Source organism: Camelina sativa, chromosome 18, assembly GCF_030686135.1.
Source record: "Camelina sativa cultivar CO46 ecotype springtype chromosome 18, ASM3068613v1".
NCBI classification, from domain to species: Eukaryota; Viridiplantae; Streptophyta; class Magnoliopsida; order Brassicales; family Brassicaceae; genus Camelina; species Camelina sativa.
Window position 1 is genome coordinate 21,528,429 of NC_141897.1, and position 19,722 is coordinate 21,548,150.

General features: G+C 34.2%; 6 protein-coding genes and 1 long non-coding RNA gene across 10 annotated transcripts; 6 read left to right on the forward strand and 1 right to left on the reverse strand.

Annotated features, from left to right (window-relative positions):
• The first annotated feature begins 425 nt into the window (after window positions 1-425).
• On the forward strand, window positions 426-746 carry LOC109130648 (uncharacterized). Its single transcript, XM_019240563.2, has one exon. It carries the CDS (start codon window positions 426-428, stop codon window positions 633-635), a length of 210 nt encoding a protein of 69 aa, XP_019096108.1. The 3' UTR covers window positions 636-746.
• A 90-nt stretch (window positions 747-836) lies between these two features.
• On the forward strand, window positions 837-2,792 carry LOC104762489 (gamma carbonic anhydrase-like 1, mitochondrial). Its single transcript, XM_010485789.3, has 2 exons — window positions 837-1,416; window positions 2,162-2,792. Exons 1-2 carry the CDS (start codon window positions 1,035-1,037, stop codon window positions 2,536-2,538), a joined length of 759 nt encoding a protein of 252 aa, XP_010484091.1. The 5' UTR covers window positions 837-1,034; the 3' UTR covers window positions 2,539-2,792.
• Window positions 2,793-3,146: 354 nt separating this feature from the next.
• LOC147923126 (uncharacterized) lies at window positions 3,147-3,682 on the forward strand. Its single transcript, XM_087499842.1, has one exon. The coding sequence runs from the start codon at window positions 3,196-3,198 to the stop codon at window positions 3,559-3,561; it is 366 nt and encodes a 121-aa protein (XP_087355968.1). The 5' UTR covers window positions 3,147-3,195; the 3' UTR covers window positions 3,562-3,682.
• An 819-nt stretch (window positions 3,683-4,501) lies between these two features.
• On the forward strand, window positions 4,502-5,072 carry LOC104763650 (uncharacterized). The gene has a single exon (XM_019240261.2). The coding sequence runs from the start codon at window positions 4,557-4,559 to the stop codon at window positions 4,917-4,919; it is 363 nt and encodes a 120-aa protein (XP_019095806.1). The 5' UTR covers window positions 4,502-4,556; the 3' UTR covers window positions 4,920-5,072.
• A 333-nt stretch (window positions 5,073-5,405) lies between these two features.
• On the forward strand, window positions 5,406-6,117 carry LOC147923127 (uncharacterized). Its single transcript, XR_015589066.1, has 2 exons — window positions 5,406-5,619; window positions 5,832-6,117. It is a non-coding gene; the product is annotated as an uncharacterized LOC147923127 (long non-coding RNA).
• Window positions 6,043-9,166, reverse strand: LOC104762491 (F-box/LRR-repeat protein At5g63520). 4 transcript variants are annotated; one of them, XM_087499569.1, is made up of 11 exons: window positions 8,757-9,100; window positions 8,416-8,520; window positions 8,203-8,295; window positions 7,995-8,117; window positions 7,670-7,771; window positions 7,525-7,564; window positions 7,108-7,263; window positions 6,809-6,996; window positions 6,619-6,740; window positions 6,478-6,538; window positions 6,043-6,352 (listed from the first exon to the last, which is right to left on the reverse strand). In XM_087499569.1, the coding sequence occupies exons 1-11, from the start codon at window positions 8,961-8,963 to the stop codon at window positions 6,344-6,346; spliced, it is 1,206 nt and encodes a 401-aa protein (XP_087355695.1). In that variant the 5' UTR covers window positions 8,964-9,100; the 3' UTR covers window positions 6,043-6,343. The 4 variants fall into 4 exon arrangements, with proteins under 4 accessions (XP_087355695.1, XP_087355694.1, XP_010484093.1 ...); XM_087499568.1 differs by having other exon boundaries at window positions 6,809-6,999; window positions 8,757-9,030; XM_010485791.3 differs by having other exon boundaries at window positions 6,043-6,538; window positions 8,757-9,166.
• A 3,921-nt stretch (window positions 9,167-13,087) lies between these two features.
• Window positions 13,088-16,690, forward strand: LOC104762492 (heavy metal-associated isoprenylated plant protein 7). The gene is made up of 5 exons (XM_010485792.3): window positions 13,088-13,408; window positions 13,518-13,815; window positions 13,994-14,196; window positions 15,219-15,309; window positions 15,953-16,690. The coding sequence occupies exons 1-5, from the start codon at window positions 13,400-13,402 to the stop codon at window positions 16,453-16,455; spliced, it is 1,104 nt and encodes a 367-aa protein (XP_010484094.2). The 5' UTR covers window positions 13,088-13,399; the 3' UTR covers window positions 16,456-16,690.
• Window positions 16,691-19,722: the final 3,032 nt, after the last annotated feature.

Genomic DNA, 19,722 nt, shown 5'->3' on the forward strand with positions numbered 1-19,722 from the left:
AAATAAATTCCACAACAATTTTGACCAAAAAAAAAGAAAGAAAATAATTAATGTCACAACAATAACCAAAGATTTGTTTTAATTAAAATTAAATAAAATAAAATAACAATAAACAAGCTTTGATAGCTAAGATAGTATACTGGGCCGAAAACTTAGAAGCCCAGCCATACCAAACACACCCAGCTATAAGATTCACGATGTTCGTAATATTCTCCCTCTAAATAAATTAATATTCAACTAGACCTAATGTAAGTCCACGTGGACACCAACAATTGGTTCACCAGACCATTAGCTATCACATCACACGAGAAGCTTCGTCTCTAAACAAAACACCAAAAAAAAACTCCAGCTCCTTCCCCACTCTCTCTCTCTCTCTCCAAATTTTTGCGTTTAATCTCTCTCTTCTCTCTCTAGAGCAAGAAGTTATGGCGGATTGGGGACCAGTGTTGATCGCCGTGATCCTCTTCGTAGTTCTATCGCCGGGACTACTTTTCCAGATTCCGGCGGGAGGTCGAGTTGTCGAATTCGGGAATATGCAGACCAGTGGCGCCTCCATTCTTGTTCACGCCATCATCTTCTTTGGTCTCATCACTATCTTCACCATCGCCATTAACGTCCACATCTATTCCGGTTAAACTTTGTAGCCAGAACTAAACCGGTTCTGTTTGGGTTTAATTTTGATTGTATGATCTGGATTCGTTTGTAACATTCTCGGATTTGTGAATATAATCAAAAGTTTCTTATGATATACAAATCCACTATTATTTTTTTGGGATCTTGTATCAATTTGTGTGGAGTTTGTTTGTGATCTGGTTTAGTTTTTAACTGCTACTTGACTTGACACAATAATAATTACGAAAAGCTGATAAGGCTTAGTAAAACGACGACGTTTGTATAACCTAATTGGGCTTATAGAGCATTGGCCCGTTAAGAAGCCCAATTTGTATCACGTTCAATTTCAGGTGAATCTTTCGACGACCACTCTCTCTCTTTCTCTCTTTGCAAATCCTTGAAGAAATCCAAAATCCATAGCAATGGCGACTTCAATAGCTCGACTTTCTCGGAGAGGAGTAGCTTCTAACCTGATCCGTCGTTGCTTCGCTGCGGAGGCGGCGTTGGAGAAGAAGACGGAGGTGCCTAAACCGCAATTGACGGTGTCGCCGTCGCCGGATCGGGTGAAATGGGACTACAGAGGCCAGCGACAGATCATTCCTTTGGGACAGTGGCTCCCGAAGGTAGCCGTTGACGCTTACGTGGCGCCGAACGTTGTGTTGGCCGGTCAGGTCACAGTCTGGGACGGCTCTTCTGTTTGGAACGGTGCCGTTTTGCGCGGCGATCTTAACAAAATCACCGTCGGGTTCTGCTCGAATGTTCAGGAACGGTGTGTTGTTCATGCCGCGTGGTCCTCCCCAACAGGTTTATTGCTCTCTCTTCTCTCCATATTTTTCGAAATTTGTGTTCTGAAAATATAATTTCTCGTATGGAATCAAAGACAATGTTGATTGGGATTTAGGGTTTTCTTATTCAGTTATCAAATGCTTATAAAAAGGGTGTGAAAAACTTATACGAGTATGTATGTAAATGCGTAGTTCTTTAGGTGATTAGTGCTACAGGAATCAAGAAACTGGACTGATGATTGAGCTTAATAACGTGAGTTGAATAGATTAGCACGGTAGGTACTACCACAAATGATCACCTTGTGTAGTAGCACTAGGAAGTTTCCTAGCAAAAAAATTATTGAAAACAATGTCTCAGTGTGGTTCTCTAGTTACTCGTGACTGAAAATGGGATTTTGTGATGATGATGTGAGCTTGTTTTCGATTTTATGATGATTAAGCCTGTGAGCTTCTCTTTGCTCCAAGGTTGAAGCGAGGGTTCATGTCAAAGTTTTGAATAGAGAGACCATCCTTGTTTGACTAGGCTCTGCAGAATTCTCTACGAGGACACGAACAGTATCTATTCAATTATGTTTCTGGTCACGTTGATGAAACTACTTGTTTATCATTTGAGGCTAGAGTATTTCTTGATTTTGCTTTACAAATTGCACTGAATCTTGACTCTTTTCTGCAGTTCTTACTTGTGATATGATAAATTACATATTTTGATAAATTATAAATTACTTGTGATATGATAAGTTACTGTATCTACTTTAACTTTTCAGGATTACCAGCAGCAACAATTATCGACAGGTACGTGACAGTGGGTGCATACAGTCTTCTGAGATCATGTACCATCGAACCAGAGTGCATCATCGGGCAACACTCAATACTAATGGAAGGATCTCTGGTCGAGACTCGGTCAATCCTGGAAGCGGGATCAGTTGTGCCGCCAGGAAGAAGGATCCCGTCAGGTGAACTATGGGGAGGCAATCCAGCAAGATTCATAAGAACCTTAACCAACGAAGAAACCCTAGAGATCCCAAAACTCGCTGTGGCCATCAACCACTTAAGCGGAGATTACTTCTCTGAGTTCCTACCTTACTCAACTGTCTACTTAGAGGTAGAGAAGTTCAAGAAGTCCCTTGGAATCGCCGTTTAGAAGCTTCTGTCGTCTTTTTCGGGTTTCACTTTCGTGTGCTTATCTATCGTATCATGAGGCTCTCTCTCTCTCTCTGCATATTGCAATAAGTAGCTGAAGAACATCAAAACAAGTCCGGCTCTATTTCTTTTTGGTTATCAAATGTTTGTTTGTCTTCTCGTTTGTTTTGGGTTCTTTGTAAAATTCCATTTACAAATTGATTTTGGCTGGATATTGTCTGAATGATAATGGCGACCACTTCCGGTTATGTTGTATGTGAGCATAGCAAAGATTTGCTGAGATACATAACTATAAATACATAAACAAAACAAATAAATGAACTAAATTGTTTTTACTTATTTGGGTTAGATCATTGAAAGGAACACTTGAAACGTTTTGACATTTCAGTTTGACAGAATGAAGAACTTAGGGTCAAACTTATGTAATAGATTTTTTACTCAACATGAGTTACTTTTTGAAAACCATTTAACATTCTTCTTCCGTTGCCTATAGGGTTATAAACATATAACTCTTCTCTAATTAATTACGTAAATTAACACCTGTTTGTTCTCACTCTATAAATTCTAAGATTCTCCACATAACCAAATCATCCAAGCATCAAAGTGAAAAGAAGCAAGACCAATAAAAGAAAGAAAGATATAAGATTTGATTAGAGAGATGGAAAGCAAAGCAAGAGTTATGGCCTCCTTAGTCCTAGTTGTAGTCGTATGTGCCTTGGTTTTGATCACTCCAGGAGTAGTAGCTCATGATCAGAAACCGCCGCAACCAAAATCTCCACCGAGTTCTCCTATCGATTTAGAGAAATGTTGGTCATCTCTCTTCAACGTCAATGGATGCGTCCTCGAGCTCTTCAAGTCAGTTTTCAGTGGCAAATTTGGAAATGTTGGAGTTGCGTGTTGCAAGGCATATTCGGCAATTGATGCCAACTGTTGGACTCATATGTTTCCGTTGAACCCGTTCTTCCCACCTCTTCTTAAAGACAATTGTGCACACATCGTTCCCAATTTGCCCGCACACAAGTGAAATCGATAAGAAAGTGGATCATCATTAGCTTAAAAATTAATATTTGTATTCATGTTCTAAGTCTTATTATGTCATGTCAACCCCAATACTTTTTTATATATAGAATCTATTGATTGAGCTAGCTTTTACTTGGACAACTAAACTCTATCTTGAACCTACAAACTTCGATTACCATAAGAAAAATAAAGTAAACCTAACAAAGTGAAAATTATACTTTGCAGCATTGAAGTTTATAACCAACGTACACGTGATGGGGGAAGTTTGTGAAGTTAATTAGAGAGGCAAATTCATATGAATTTACGTTTGAATTAATCTGCAGCTGTAAGCCTGTAATTGTATCTAGTGATCACTAGAGACAGTAATAAAATTAGGTTTTTTTGGGTACTATTGACATTATCATTAGTTACCGTGGAAAAGATTTTTTTCGCATTTTTCCTTACCTTACGATGACGATTCGACGTACAATCAGATAACTCATAAGAATTTCACTTTTAAATCGGTCTAGCTAACTTAGCCTCATATACCTATCATATTCTATCCAGCACATAAACTTGGGACCTCCTTTAGCTACCTTAACCGGGTTTGGAACTAAACTCCTAAACCAGAAAGAGGTTACGTGTGTAATACAATAAATCTATAGAGTAACTGATTCATATATATCTAATTAGTCAGTAATTAGTGATGTAGTTCTCACGTTTGAAAACTGAAACAAGAACACACATTATACTACAGGTTAGTCAATTTAACTCAACTTTACTTTTATGTAATAGTTTAATTCATTAAATCCAAACATAAGTTGCATCTTGAAACGGGAATTATATTAATAGTGATTCGTAACTCTTCTATTTATTGCAATAAAAAACTTTTTTCAAGAACCTATAAATTCCAAGTTTTTTCGTAAATCCAAATCCATCCAAGCATCTAAAAGTCTAAAGGAAACCAAAACAAAACTAGAAAAGAGAAAATAAGTCTTAAATTAAAGGACTAATAAGAAAATGGGAAGCAAAACCATTGTCTCGATAATCTTGGTTGTATGCCTTTGTGCTGCTTTTTTTGTCGTTCAAGGAGTAGCTCAAGTGCAACTGCCTTCATTGAGTCCCGGGCTTTTCCCTCCCGGTTCACCTATTGATCTGGTGAAATGTTGGTCGTCTCTTTTTAACGTTCAAGGGTGTGTGCTCGAGATCTCCAAATCAATTTTCTCTGGCAAGTTTGAAAACGTTGAAGGTGCATGTTGCAAAGCGTTCTCGACTTTAGACGCAAATTGTTGGCCTCACATGTTTCCCTTGAATCCGTTCTTCCCACCTCTCCTCAAGGACAACTGTGCACGCATCAACTCCAACTTACCTACACACAATTGAAAGCAAGAATGGTTCTTAGTCTCTACGCTTATAGTTTAGCCGTTGGCCTCGAAGTCTGATAAGTTTAAATGTTATTTATTTCTCTGGCGAAGTGTGAGGTCATTAAGAGAGGTCTCTAATTAAAAGGTTTTTTCTCAAAAAAAGTATTCGAAATTTTTCTTATTTATATCTCTTATGAGTATGACCTTGATCACAAATTGATTAGTATAACCAACTTGGTGAAAACAGTGACAACTGTTAATCCAGTTCATATTGTTATATATCAAGAGTTTAATTGGTAACCACATTTTAAAAAGGAGGTCAAATTTGAAGAAAGTAATGTTACCAATTAAACCTAAGATCAGTCAAAGATGATGAAGGGTTTTTACTAGTCAACTAAAAGATGAGGTTAAAAATAGAAGTTAAGAATTTGTGTTGACCAAAAAAATTGCTATGACACAATAATCGGCCACGCATTATATACTAATTCCAAAATTTGGGAAAATTATATATCCTTCCTTTCAAATATCTATTAGATTAGTCAAAGTAACAATGCAGGTAATCCCCTTAATATAAAAAGGAGAGTCCGAGCTCTCTAGATCATCACTTACAATCTAAATCATTTGTAAACAAGTGACAACAACAACAACAACACAAATTATTGAGAAGAAACAAAAAATGACTCACAAGCTTGTCTTCGTAGTCGCCCTTATTGCACTTTGTATGCATTTCTCTTCCCTTTTCTTTTATTACTTTTGAGTTTTACTTTCTAGTAACCAAAAGTAATCATACCTCTCGCATCATCATTTTTGTTTTTGTTCACACTCAACGCCGTTGTAAGATCATCATTGTAATGTGTTGAGACTTGAGAGTTATGGTCATTTAAATTTGGTTTCGTTACTGAAATTGTTGTGTTTGCTTTGTTTTGGAAAGGTTTTGCTTTACGTGATGCAAGAGAGATGCCTAATGAGGCAACGGTGCCGTCGGAACCTGGTTATCCCCCGCCTGGTCATGGGGGTCCTTCGCAGCTTGGTCATGAGGAGCCGTCGCTACCACCAGTACAGGATGATAAGACAGAGATACACAAGGGGAACCGGCCGTCGCCTCCACCACAAATGATGTAAAAGAATTGACAAAAGTAAACTGATTCGTCAAATGTCTTCCAGGAAATTATCTGTATCACTTGAAATAAAAAGAGTTACGTAGTTAAACTTATCAATCTCTTAGCAAACAGACACCTTAACTAAAAAGTATACGAGACAATAAGATATACTGAACTATAAACGTGAAGACATCTTCTGATGCTCACTTCTTTCTTTTCCTCTCCATCCTCTACGAATAAGCTGCGTCCGATCTCACTGTTGCAGAATATACCACCAAATGGTAACTCCGGGAAATTCTCCAAAAACGGTGAGCAGTCTGCATTTTGACGACCAAAGAAGGAGTCACCGCGTCTGCTACCAACAAAAACAAAACCTCCAACGACTTCAGGCTTATTCGGCTTAGACTTGAGATTTCTAAGATGAGAAGATACAGCATTTAGTGATGCTTCAGCCACATTGAGATCAGGGAGGTATACTTGGAAATAGTCACCGGTTCTGATTTCAGCACCATTGACTAAAAGATCCTGCTCGTCAGCTCTGAGTAAACAAACAAAAATAAAAACTTAGATGGGTCAAAAGGAACTGATTCATGTTATGAAACTTGTGAATCTTATTACCCAGTTACTTGATGATATACAAGTGAGGCCATGATCTTTGGCTTTTCCTCCAAACCAACTGAATATTTTCTTCGTTTTATTACTCCGAGATATGGATCATTCTCCCATATCTGGTTTCCTAACTGTAATTTAAAGTCAGTTTTAGTAACCAAATTCTAGAATAAATAAGAGATTGGATTCAGATGCTTACAAAATCATTTATGTCATCTAAAATTTGATCGCCATTAAGAACCTCTGCTTCTCCTCCTCTTTTGGCAGTCAGAAGCGTAGAAGGACATCTAGGACGGCGACTAACACGGACATTAGCCGCCTTGTACCTCAGATCAACTGATGACATTGCTCTTGATATTGCAGCGTCAAAGTGAATTTTTCCAGCCTCTGCTTCATTTAGTTCAACAAATGCATAAAGACTTGGGTAAAATGAAAAGACCAAATTTCAGTCGGAAACACATAACAAGCACAGCTTGAAAGAAAGATGCACAAACTTACGAGCGGTTCTGTGTTTATCTCTAGCAAAGATTAAACCTGCGAGAACTCTGCTATCATCTTTGTGCAACTGAACATTTCTTGGTTCATTACCACATTTGTGTAGAAACTCGCCAATTTGATCACCCACTATAATAGTTTCTGCAGGCATGGCATAATCTGCAATGCAAACAAGCTTCATTAACAAGTTTCCAAGCACAGCAATATCTATATATTACCACCATCGTAGTTCTCATTTTCAGAGTCTAGCCAGAGCAAAAGAAGTGAAGAAAGTAGGTAGGTAACCAACCAACACAAAAGAATGAAATGTTTCAAGAAATAGTTAGTTTGGCCTTTAATAGATTACACTTGTCATGAAGTAACATTGAAATGATGTACCATAGCAGTATTCATACAGTTGCACAAAAGATATACACATACCCAGTTTATGAAGAATAGGTTCTGTGGCATGAGTATCCTCCTACAAATTCACCAACGCAGCATGAAACCACAAAAAAAAATAGCCATGAAACTGAATAAAATCCACAAGTATAACAGAAACGGAAGCTAGAAAAGTATAGTTCACCCCAAAGAGTATAAGACAGGCTGGTGCAGCATGACCTGAAACCACGGATACATAATTTCTGATATCCATCACAAATTTGTCTCCTATATCCGCTTCAGATTCCTGCAAAAAAAAACATCAACAATCTCAGTCTACCTATTAACATGTCAACTAAACAAGACGTTCACTTAATTGTAATTTTTGTTATATATGTGAAACTATGACTTCCTTTATTTGCTTCATATAACCAAATGAAGCAAATTCATTGGAGACTAAAATAACTTAGCCAGAGAACACAAGCTCTATGGAAAACACTGTTTAGAGTTAGAACATTTCAAGAAATTACCCTTTTTGCTTGAATTACAGGAACAACTTCGACTTTGATTCCTGGTAAGTATCCAATCGTCAACAGTATAGCGAAATTTGCAACAACGGACAAGCCATCATCAGTTGTAACATGATTTTTAACCTGTAAACGTGATAGAAGTTGAACATAAGCTAAAAATTTACAAAACAAAACCACGCAATACAAAATGATAAGAAAACAATAAAACCTCTCCAGGATTGTCATTGCATGCTTCTTTTCCTAAGATTCCAGCAACAACAGATACAATAATAGGAACCCTTGATCCCACTCTTTCAGTTATCTACACCATGCGCATTATGAACAACATTAGAACGAGTCAAAAGAAAATCAAAACTGGACCTTATTGAAATGATACAACAGAGGTCAGAGGTGGAATGGGGAAGAAGGGAAACAAACAAACCAGTGTCAAAGCTTCTTCCATGTTCCCATATGTAATGTTTGCGATCACAAAATCTGGTCTAATTGGCTCAGACAAAACCTTATCAAGTACTTCTTCTCCAGCCCTCTGCATACCAAATCAAACCGTGTCATTCTTTGTTCTCTTTAAGTAAGAAATGTCACCTTCTCAGGTTGCTAACAAAAGTAACAATCTTTTTCAATTTGTCACATTACACTTTTCCTATATTCCAATTAAAACTTTGTGAAGACTTATCAAGAGCTCTAAGAACAAACCATGAAAAAGTTTGAATTTTTACAATCAAAATTTAATTAAAAGACAATATTACGAAAGAAGAAACTTACAGTTTGATTAGGATTACGTGAGAAAGCAGAGACCATTTTGGGGCGAGAGAGGATTCTATTGCAGACGCTGTTCCAGGATCGGTTGACACAAGAAGCGAAAGCAAACGATTTCGCCGGCAACCTCAAGAGAATGTTATGAAGAAGGTCATCGTTCAGGGAAGTGATTAAAACCATATCTATCTTCTTTTCACTCGTTCCCTTTATCATCTTCTTCTTCTTCTTCTTCGTTGAGACACTGTCTTCCGCCGTGAGATACAAAATTTTCTTCCTCCGGCGAGTTTATTTGGGCTTTTTGTTTGTTATAATAAAAGTCCATTGGGCTTTAATAAAAAGGCCAATATTCCAAAACGAATAATGTACGGTAAATATGAACTTGTAATGGGAAGTTATTCGGACATCGATCATTTGACAAAGCAAAACAAAACAAAACAAGAGAAGAAACCCACAAACTTGAGATAAGAAATCTTATCTTTAAATGTGTCACACACTGTACTAGTTTTGGATACAGACACAAAGTATCTTTTTTTTTGTTCATTATCTTTTTTCTTTCCCTGAAAAACAGAAGAATCTTTTCCAGTCTCTCAAAATTTGTTTGATTGTTTCATTGATATGTGTTATTGTATTTTATTTATTTTCTTATAATTGTGTATTTGATTATTTTCTAAAAAGTGTTATGATGAAATAAAGCGACCGCCCTCGTTACTCATTTAGGAGTACATGTTGGATGGTAGTATTTCATTGTATAAGTCTCCGCTGACCTAAGTTATACTGTCACAAACAAAACAAAAAGATCACGTGTAAAATATATGCTATGCTAATCTTTAGTTTAATGTCATCACCTACCTTCACCAATATGGTAAACAAGATTGTTTGAGATTTTTCGTTTATGACTTGGGAAAGTAAATTTTGAGTCTGGTTATAGACCTCTCCAACATACATTCTCATTAATGTTTTGAGCAAATTTTTCTATTTTATGGATTAGCTAAGTTGGTTGATCACTTGTTTTTTGATATTGACGACACCATTAGAGATTTTTACTTCTCTTACTGAAATATATATAGACAGAGGACCTTTGAACATAGTGTTGTTCTATTTTTGATCTCAACACAAAAGTTAGCCCGGCATTTCTTTTTCACTTGTTTTTTATATTGACGACACCATTAGAGATTTTTACTTCTCTTACTGAAATATATATATACAGAGGACCTTTGAAAATAGTGTTGTTCTATTTTTGATCTCAACACAAAAGTTAGCCCAGCATTTCTTTTTCTTTCTTTCGTACTTAGTGAGTAGCTTTGCAAAAGTTTGAACTTTCAATATTTCCACGACATAATGTATAAAAGGTTTTTTATCGACATGTGGTTGCCATATCGTAATTAGAACCTAAGAGGGTTTTATAACAACTACCTTTTAGACCAACAAACATTTCTTTATCGCATTATAGAGAAAGAACTGAAGTAGAGTATAATTAAACACATGTTGAGCAAATGCAAATCACCATGTGATTCTACAGTTTTCATGCTACTTGAAAGACAAAATGGTAAAAAGTTTCTGGTACAGTTAAAAATTGATGTAACGCCAAGCCAACAACTTACTCCGTTAACTTCGAGGTGGGCACAACAAAAACGGCCGTTATATATATGACGTGTCGTCGTCGACTCTTGGATTCGTTTGCCTCTCTGTTACAAAAGCATTTAAAGTTTTTACCAGATCCATCATCATTTAGTTCACTCTCTGCCATTAAAAGGAGACAAACCAAAATTGATATTGTACCAGCAGAAACGACTTTATATCTATTTTCTTTCATTATCTAACCGGATATGTTTTAGAAAAAGAAGAGTATATACCGGTTCTACTCGTACCAGTTTACCAATTGTGTCTGTTGTTTCGGTTTGACTTCCTCTTTTGATTTTTTTAACACCTATATAATATACCGAATTATATAAGTAGATAATCTAAATAGTATTAGCACTTGCGTCATTGTTTATTCTCTGTACATTTCACGTGAGTTCTGTTCTGTAATTTATAGTGTAACTGGATTATAGAAGAAAATAAATTCATAAGATGTAGAGGAAAAAAAAAACGAATGTAATTAAGTCTTAAGACTTAAGAGATACTCTTTTATTATACTGTATGTAAATGTAAGTCGAGAAAAAGAGAGAAGAATCCAAGTCGGCAAAGTCCATGTGTAAGCCTCGGGAATGCAAATACTTGTCCCACAGTGCGATCCAAAGTTCCTGCTCCACACGTGTGAAGTCCTACTCAGCGCCACGTCAGTATTCATTGCATGGGGAAATTTTGGAGGTGATGATATATGATCTGATTAAATGGATGATTTATCTTCGATTGCTTGGAGAAGTCACTCGAGGTTACACTGTCAAAATTTTGAGGATGTAATTATTAGAGTTTTTATCTACCACTAGCTAGCTAGTGTGTCTCACTCAATTTGGAGATGACCCAAAACTTTAAAAACCAAACTTATAATAAGTATATGATCTACTCGGCGCCACGTCAGTAGGGGAAAATGTTGAGGTGATGATATGATCTAATAAAATGATAATTATCATTCGATTGCTTGGAGAAGTCACTCGAGGTTACACTGTCAAAATTTGAGGATGTAATTATTAGAGAAAAAAACAAAAATTATTAGAGTTTTATCTACCACTAGCTAGTGTGTCTCACTCATTTTGGAGATAGACCAAACTATTAGAACTAAACTATAAGTATGTCAAAACTTTTTTTTACTGGACTAGATTCAAGTTTCGAATTTTTGAGAACCACATAAATTAATCGCACTTGGTTCATCCAAAATATACATTTGATTAACTTTGACCCCAGCGAAATAAAAGAAAAACGAAGACTAGAGAGTGTATTCAATTTGACATTTTAAGTGATTTGTATAAAATTTACAAATCATATGTTATTCAATCATAGATTTTAAAAAGTCTCCTGAAATTCACTGTTATTGAATTGATGATTTAAAAATTTACTTTAAAATTCACTGTTATTCAAAACAGTTTATAGATTTGGATTTTAATAAGTTTTTGGGATTCTGGGGGATTTGAAAGAATTTGGTTAGTTAAAAATAGAGAAATCCAAATCTCATAGTTTTAGGTGGAATTTGAAATTTTTTTACTATAAATCATATCAAATTCCCTAAAATCTATCAAAATTCCAAATTTTTTAAATTCCATCAAATCCTCCAAAATCATGGTTTCAATACAGCTCTAATTGATAACCAATGAACTCGCATCGCTTACTCTAATGTAACGGAAATTTACTTTTAAGTTGCTCATTTCGACACGCACTAAATATTATTTTCAAATACAATCAAGAAAGCCATATGTTTCAAAATAGCTAACTTTCATGCATGTAGAATAAAATTTGATAGAAACATATATCCATACACTAGTTTTCTCGGTTCGGAATCTTTCAATTTAAGAGAAAATTAACCATATGTTTAAACTTAAAAGCAGTATTTGATAGGTATACGTATATACTAGTATATATGTTGTATATACAATAAAACGCAGTATTCGTGTGTATATATATATGTAATAAAAGTATACACTATATAAATACATATATATGCATTAAAAGATGTGCTTTTATGAATGAGGGGAAAGTATGTGAAATTATGTCACCATTGTTCTTCCCTTTTGAGGGTGAATTTTAAAACAAACGCTCGTTGGTACTTTAGGTTTAGCCACAGCAAATAGCCCATAGGTATTAGTTGTTAACTTGTTATCAAGAATGCCGTGTTCACTTCATCATGAACATCTCATGTTTTAACAACATGCATTTTATTCCACCAATCAAATTGTATACTACATGATTATTTATTTATATTTCTGAAAAGAGAGTAAACAAATGTGCTACTATTACATTTACTTTTGTATTTTACATTATTAGATGGATCACAGATTCACAGATGTAACATTGGTTATCTTATCTTTACTTTTTTACCTCCATTGGTTATCTTACTGCTAATCCGATACAAATTATAATTTGCATATAAAAGTTAAAAAGTAGTATTCCTTAAGGTAAAGATCCATTGTTTCCAAATATTTGTGATTGAACACTTGCGATGAGATTCTAAAATCAAAACTTTTTTTTCTTAATTGTTCTTTATATTTTAGACTTTTTTTTTACTTTTAATTATTTTACTTACTTCGGTTTTCACTTTGGTAACGTTCGGTTTGACTAGATTTATAAAATGTAATGAAGATGAAAATACATGATTGGAACACTCCACTAACTGTCAATCTCGAGAATTAGAATTGTGCTTTGACAGTTTTAACTATATATAGAGAAACAAAAATCGCGTGAGTATTAGGTTTATTTTTGACTGATAAACTACTAAACGAAATATTAAATAAAAGTACTAAAACAAAAAATCAATTAAATAATATGAGATTCACGTATAAGTCATGTTAAAAAGGGATAAAACAAAATAATTTACATTTCTTTTCAGATCTTGAGGTCCACAGTTCCACCTTCGTACCAACACACCAAGTGGTTCTTTAGAGAGAGAGAGAGAGAGCGTGAGGGAGAGATTTATAAGCCTCTCTTTGGGTGCATTACCATTTTTTTTTTGTGAACATAGAAACACTCAAAACATCAAAAACCAAAAACAAACAAATATGGGAGAGGTTCAAGAAAATCCCAAACTCTTATATCATCTTTTTCAAATCTCCATGATTTTTCTTCTGATTAAGACTCTAATATTTTTGTTTTTGTTTTGTTTTGGGTTTTCATCAGGAAGAGAAGAAACCAGAAGCAGTAGAAGAGAAGAAAATGGAGGAGAAGAAACCAGAAGAGGAGAAAAAAGAAGTAGAAGAAAAGAAAGCGGAGGAGGTAGCTGAGAAAAAAGGAGATGATTCTGAGAAGAAACCTCAAGAAGGAGGAGAACCTAACAAAGATTCCAAAGAAGATTCTCCTCCGCCGGCGCCTGAGGCTCCAGCACCGCCTCCTCCTCCGCAAGAGGTTGTCCTTAAGGTTTACATGCACTGTGAAGGATGTGCTAGAAAAGTCCGCCGTTCCCTCAAAGGCTTCCAAGGTATGTATGTATGTGTATAAAATACATACTGTATATATGAAAATATTAATAAATATTCTTAAAAATATATACATATGATTTTTGCGTATACATAAGTATATCTACTTTATTGCATTTTGAAATATAAAACATTTCGTTTTTTCATAGAATAGTTCGGAAAATCTATTTTTTTAATTAGGAGTGGAAGATGTGATGACTGATTGTAAAACGGGGAAAGTGGTGGTGAAAGGTGAGAAAGCTGATCCACTGAAAGTATTAGCCAGGGTTCAGAGGAAGACCCACCGTCAAGTTGAGCTTATATCTCCGATTCCTCCACCGTCTCCGCCCCCGGAGAAGAAAGCAGAGGAGGAGAAACCTAAAGTGGAAGAGAAGAAAGTGGAGGTAACATTTTTTGGTCTAAAGGCTTTCAATTTCTTTATTGTAAAAAGCATATATATTTTTGTTTGTTTCATAAATTGGACATACAACTTTTTGGATATTCATTTGTTCTCTTTATCCTTTTATATATATTTTTTGGGTAGGATAAATTAATTTATTTTCAATTAGAAAGGGAATATTCTCTTTTCAGTGATTTCACATGGGAGAGTATTGGTAGGATTTTGTATATTTTAGTTTGATGGGTTTATGATATAAAATAGAATTCTTTATGTAAAAAATCTTACTATATGAATTGGAAAATACAAATATGAAATTAATTTTAAAATGTGTAAAAAATTACAATAAATTGTTATTAAAAAAACTTAATTAAGATTAATTAAATAATTAAATAAATATAATTAATTAAAAAACGAAAATCGATGACACATCAAATAAAATAAATTATAGAAAAGTAAAAAAAAATCTATTAGAATTCAAACTAATTTGTACTTAAAAAGAAAAATTAACAGCTAAGATTGTAAAAATCTAATCGTATAAAATCTATATAATTACAAATTTTATCAAAAAAAATTTGCAGCACGTAATCAAATAAAATATATAATAGTTTTATTTAATGGTTTAGATTTAAAAAAATAAATAAAAAATTAAAGATATAAATATAGTATCTTATCATTTTCTTCTTTAATTTTCTCTATTTTTATTTTATTTGTTTGAATTACTCATTTTCAAATACAGAGAGAAAAGAAGATAAATAAATAATAGACTTTAGTCATTATATGCAAATGTTTTATTGATAGTTTTTCAATAAACATTTAAAAATATAAAATTTATAATATAAACAAACCGATTCTTTAATCACAAACCATTATAAATAACATAATAACGAAATAAATTATTACAAATTTCTATAAAAAAAAAATGTTCAGTTCGCGGTTTTTCACGGGTTAGTACCTAGTATTATGTATGTGAAATTTGGTGTTAACTTATCATTTTTATATTAATGGTCCGGCGTAATTTTTGATCAGCCTCCGGTAGTGTTGACGGTGGTACTGAAGGTTCATATGCACTGCGAAGCTTGTGCGACGGAGATAAAAAAACGGATCATGAGAATGAAAGGTTAGTTTTAAAGTTCCCTTGAGATAATCTTTAATTAGAACTGGATTAGTTAAAAAAAACTTATGTCAAAAATATATTTTTTTTTGTATGTCAAAAAATATATATTTTTTTGTATGTCAAAAAATATTAAATTATAGAAAAAATTGCTTTTTTTTTTTTTGCGAAGAGCAGCTCTTTATTCTTTTTAAGGAAATTTACTAATAAAGGTAATCATTAAAATGAAATAAAACTAAAGTTATTTTTGGATCTTAGTTTATTTTTCTCTGTCCAATTTATTATCGGTAGATAAAACGTTTCAATATCTTGCAAAATCATGCACTTCTTTACTTCTTTTCACCAAACTTTATACTATTATCTTTCGTTAGTTGCATCAAATTTGGTCCATTCAATTTCAAAACAAGATGATATTGCTTCCACTTTAAAACACATACATACGTACGTGTTATCTATTTTTCTTTTTCATAATTATCTTATTTGCTGACAGCATGTATATGTAATGTACTTGTTGACCAAAAAAAAAGTATATGTAATGTACATATGATTTTGTTCCAAAATTATACGTAGTGGGGTCAAAGTGTATTTGGTCCTTCACTTTGATAGTGCAATTTCTTATAAAGTTTTGTTTTAAATAAATAACTTTTAGGAGTGGAATCTGCTGAATCCGACTTGAAGGGTTCTCAAGTGTCTGTGAAAGGAGTGTTCGAACCTCAAAAGCTCGTAGAATACGTTTATAAGCGGACTGGTAAACATGCAGCGATCATGAAAATCGACCCGCCACCTCCACCGCCACCCGAAGAGGCAGCAGCGGAAGCAGAGAAGAAGGAAGAAGGAAAGGGAGAAAACGGTGGGGGAGAATCCAAAGGCGAAGAAGGGAAGAAGAACGAAAATGCGAAGACGGACGAAGAAAAGAAAGAAGCAGATGGCGGTAAAGAAGAAGGCAAAGCGGCAGAAAGCGGTGGAGGCGGTGAAAGTGGCGGTGGCGGTGAGGAGGGAGAAAAAATTGTGGAGGTGAGGAAGATAGAGAATCCTTATTACTACTACTATTACCAACCGCCGCGTGTGGCGGTTCCACCTATGGAAATGCCGCATGCTTATCCGCCTCAATTATTCAGCGACGAGAATCCAAACGCATGTACCGTAATGTAACAAAGAAAACGCAAATGCTATAAATGGGTATAATCTATAATGGGGAATATTTTGAACAATTTTGATGAAGTGGGGTTCGTCGTGGCATTTGCTGTCTCTCTTAGCACGTGGGTTTCTTCTTAATGTGTTTGTGCAGCTCTTTTTTCTTTAAAGTGTAATTTACATTAAGAACAACTCTGGAATTGTGAGTTATTTTTAATGGCTATAAGCAATAAAATAAATAAATATACCACCACTAGAAATTCATTTTTACTATAGGTTGCTGCGTAGCTAAAATTTTAGTACCAACATGGCCTTTTTCTTAAAAATCTAGAGAAGCAACCTTAATGAAATGGAAATTTTTGACCAGCACCAAATTTGATACTATCATAAAAAAGCTAGAGAAGCAACTTTAATGAAATGGAAATTTTTGGCCAGCACCAAATTTGATACTATCATCTCACCCATTTTGTTAAAAGTAGCTAGTATCTTTCACACATTAAATATGATAATCTAAACATTGGTGTAACTCGTTTTGAAGTGTTAACTACTAAAAGTTAGGTAAATAACTCGCATAGTTCCAAGACACCATTGAACTGCAGTCTTTGTGTGGCAACAACTACACCAAAATCTAAATGCATTTACCAGACTGTTCAGTACATTTGGTATCATGAGTAGCATAATTTACTCCACTCCAATAATGTGAAGTCAATATGGTTATACATTTGGGTTACTGGACATGAGAATTATTTATAAATAACCTAAATAGTGTAACCTAGTATAAACCTCTTTCAACACTTTTCCCCCATAAAAAGAAAAAAACGTTATTAAGAGTTAGGTGAAACACTATTTTCTTGCCGCTGTACAAAATGGTTGGTCCATTTATTGAATGAATATATATATATTTTTTAAACGAAAATGCTGCCCCTTATCTTAAACAACACATGCAATTGGTGTTTTGTCAATCGTGTTATGATTATTTCATTTTTTTTTTGTTTTTGGATATAAAGTGTATGATTATTCCTTGTGAATTAATTTGTTGTCCATCATGCGTTGTTAGAAAATTTAATGGTGGCACGTAGTATCAATCAGTCATCTAAAATAATTTAATCACGAATCCTATGTTTTAATTTTTCTTTCGTTTTAAGAAAATGCTACTAAAATACAACACTTCAGTAGGAAAAGTATATGTAAATTTTTATTATTTTTTGGAATTTCAAGAAGAAAAAAAAAGAAGTAAAATTAATTTTTTCTGACATACAGTTTCTTTAAAACCACAAAAAGAAACCAGTGGCTAACAGTTCGCCGCGCGTAAATGACACGTGCAACCTGGTCGTGACGTCTTGGCATCGTAAGCGGGAAGAACATTCTATTCCCACCGGAACGTAGACTCCAGAAATCACACGCGCCTAGAGTAGCGCGTGGAGCGTGAAGGTAATATGAGAGAGAGAGAGCCGTGATGTGACGGTGTTAAACACACGTAGAGCCCACGTGATGGGTCCGTGCCATCTCTGAGGACGTACAGGCTTTTTTTTTTGGTTGTATGAATGAATGAGAGAGCCCACGTGACCCGCCACCACTTCCTCTATTCCTGTGCTTTCGTACTCAACTTTTGTCGCTTCTTTTATTCGTTCGACTCACCGTTTTTTTTTTTTTGGTATATAAATTATTTACTCGATTCCTCTTTGAAACAAAACAAGAAAATTAAAGAAAAAAAAGTAGGTTACTCTTTTACTTTTCTTTTAGCCAGCCAGTAGCCATAGTAAAAATTAACCAGCTTTTTTTGTGTGTTCTATAATAACTATCTACTAGTAAAATATTCTTTCACTTAGGACAAACTTTTATGAAAACGGTAAATAAATATAAGCAGAAAAGGAATTGAGTGGGAAGTTATGATTCAATGATGACTTAAAATGCTACAATATCATATGTCGCCATGTCGGTAGCTCAATTCATTTAAGGAAGTTGAAAATGTGGCGGTAACTGTTAAATTTATTGGTCAGTGCCTCTGTAAAGAAGTAAGAACCAATTCAAGACAATCAAATCAAAACAAAACGAATTTTCTAATAGCTCACGAGATGTTCTCCTTACTGATGGTAATGGTACTTGACTACTTGTCTAATCTTATGTATTTTTTTTTTGTTTTAGTGAATAAATTGATTGCTCAGATTTTTGTCGTGGCTTATTAATGATCTTTTACAACGTTATCTATTTTAAGTTTTCTTACAAGTTTATTCAAGTTGCATATATCCTGCTAAAGTTTTATTTTAGAAAAGAAGAAGTCTAGTTTTATTTCTTCTAGGGGAAAAAGAGGAAAAACGGTGTGGATGGGTTATAGCATTTATTAATTTTGTTGGTCTTTTTCTTCTTTCTTTCTTTCTGTTAACCTTTGGGACCATACATTCATTCAACAACAATGTCGAAATCATGTTGACACGCAGAGACATACCAAAGATACATATACGTTACAAGTAACGTTCTTGTTTGCATGTACGTATTACGTATACGTATAAACGTAGACATAATTAATCGTTTTATGTATACGTTACCTAAACAATACTAACAAAAAAATGGTCGACCAGGCATGCTTCGGTTATTTTTTTTTAAGAACACTTGTTGCAATAAAGATATAACTTCTTTGAAAAAACGACATTTCGAATTAAGCATTGATCGCTATATAGTTACAACAATAGCATTCTTAAATGTGTTTATATTCAAAACTGTTACTAGCTCTCTAAATGTAGGCAGTTTAGCCGATTCAGAAATATATGTGTATCATCGTTGTCAAACTATTATTCTGAGTTTTAATCTGGAAACTGGTAAAGGTACTTTTGTATTTTTAAACAAATCCGTTTTGATCGCATATCCAAATAAATATACAGACAAAAAAAGTACGTTACATTTTTTTCTTGGGTTGTAGAAAAAGAAGGATAATAACAACGTTGTTAATTGTTATCATATTGAGACACTTGACCGGTTTTCATTAAACTAGTTTAGGTTTGATTGCGACCGAACCGTATTTGAATCGACCATTTAACCCAATCACTAAAAGTGTTGGGTCCATCAACATCTTTTTGATACACTTACCTGAGTTTCATACAACTCTAAAAACTAGTTATTAGATCCATCCATATTACCAATAATTTGTTTCAATTATCTTTCGACTTTTTATTTTGGCGCCGAGTGGTGCTAAGCAAAATAATATATTCTCCTTTCGTTGTCATGTTATACGTATACCGATTCTCCTTTCGTTGCCATGTTATACGTATACCGATTTATCTTCAATTT

Bases quoted from the DNA above. Each gene is read 5' to 3' on its own strand.
- LOC104762492 (XM_010485792.3), top strand. The intron at 13,816-13,993 runs GTATGTATGTAT...TTTTTTAATTAG, and splicing joins TTCCCTCAAAGGCTTCCAAG to GAGTGGAAGATGTGATGACT. The intron at 14,197-15,218 runs GTAACATTTTTT...ATTTTTGATCAG, and splicing joins TGGAAGAGAAGAAAGTGGAG to CCTCCGGTAGTGTTGACGGT.
- LOC104762489 (XM_010485789.3), top strand. From the start codon at position 1,035: ATGGCGACTTCAATAGCTCGACTTTCTCGGAGAGGAGTAGCTTCTAAC. The intron at 1,417-2,161 runs GTTTATTGCTCT...TTAACTTTTCAG, and splicing joins CGCGTGGTCCTCCCCAACAG to GATTACCAGCAGCAACAATT.
- LOC104763650 (XM_019240261.2), top strand. From the start codon at position 4,557: ATGGGAAGCAAAACCATTGTCTCGATAATCTTGGTTGTATGCCTTTGT.
- LOC147923126 (XM_087499842.1), top strand. From the start codon at position 3,196: ATGGAAAGCAAAGCAAGAGTTATGGCCTCCTTAGTCCTAGTTGTAGTC.
- LOC104762491 (XM_010485790.3), bottom strand. From the start codon at position 8,963: ATGATAAAGGGAACGAGTGAAAAGAAGATAGATATGGTTTTAATCACT. The intron at 8,118-8,202 runs GTTTTATTGTTT...TCACGTTTACAG, and splicing joins GCAATGACAATCCTGGAGAG to GTTAAAAATCATGTTACAAC. The intron at 7,264-7,524 runs GTATGTGTATAT...TTTGCATTGCAG, and splicing joins ACCTATTCTTCATAAACTGG to ATTATGCCATGCCTGCAGAA.
- LOC109130648 (XM_019240563.2), top strand. From the start codon at position 426: ATGGCGGATTGGGGACCAGTGTTGATCGCCGTGATCCTCTTCGTAGTT.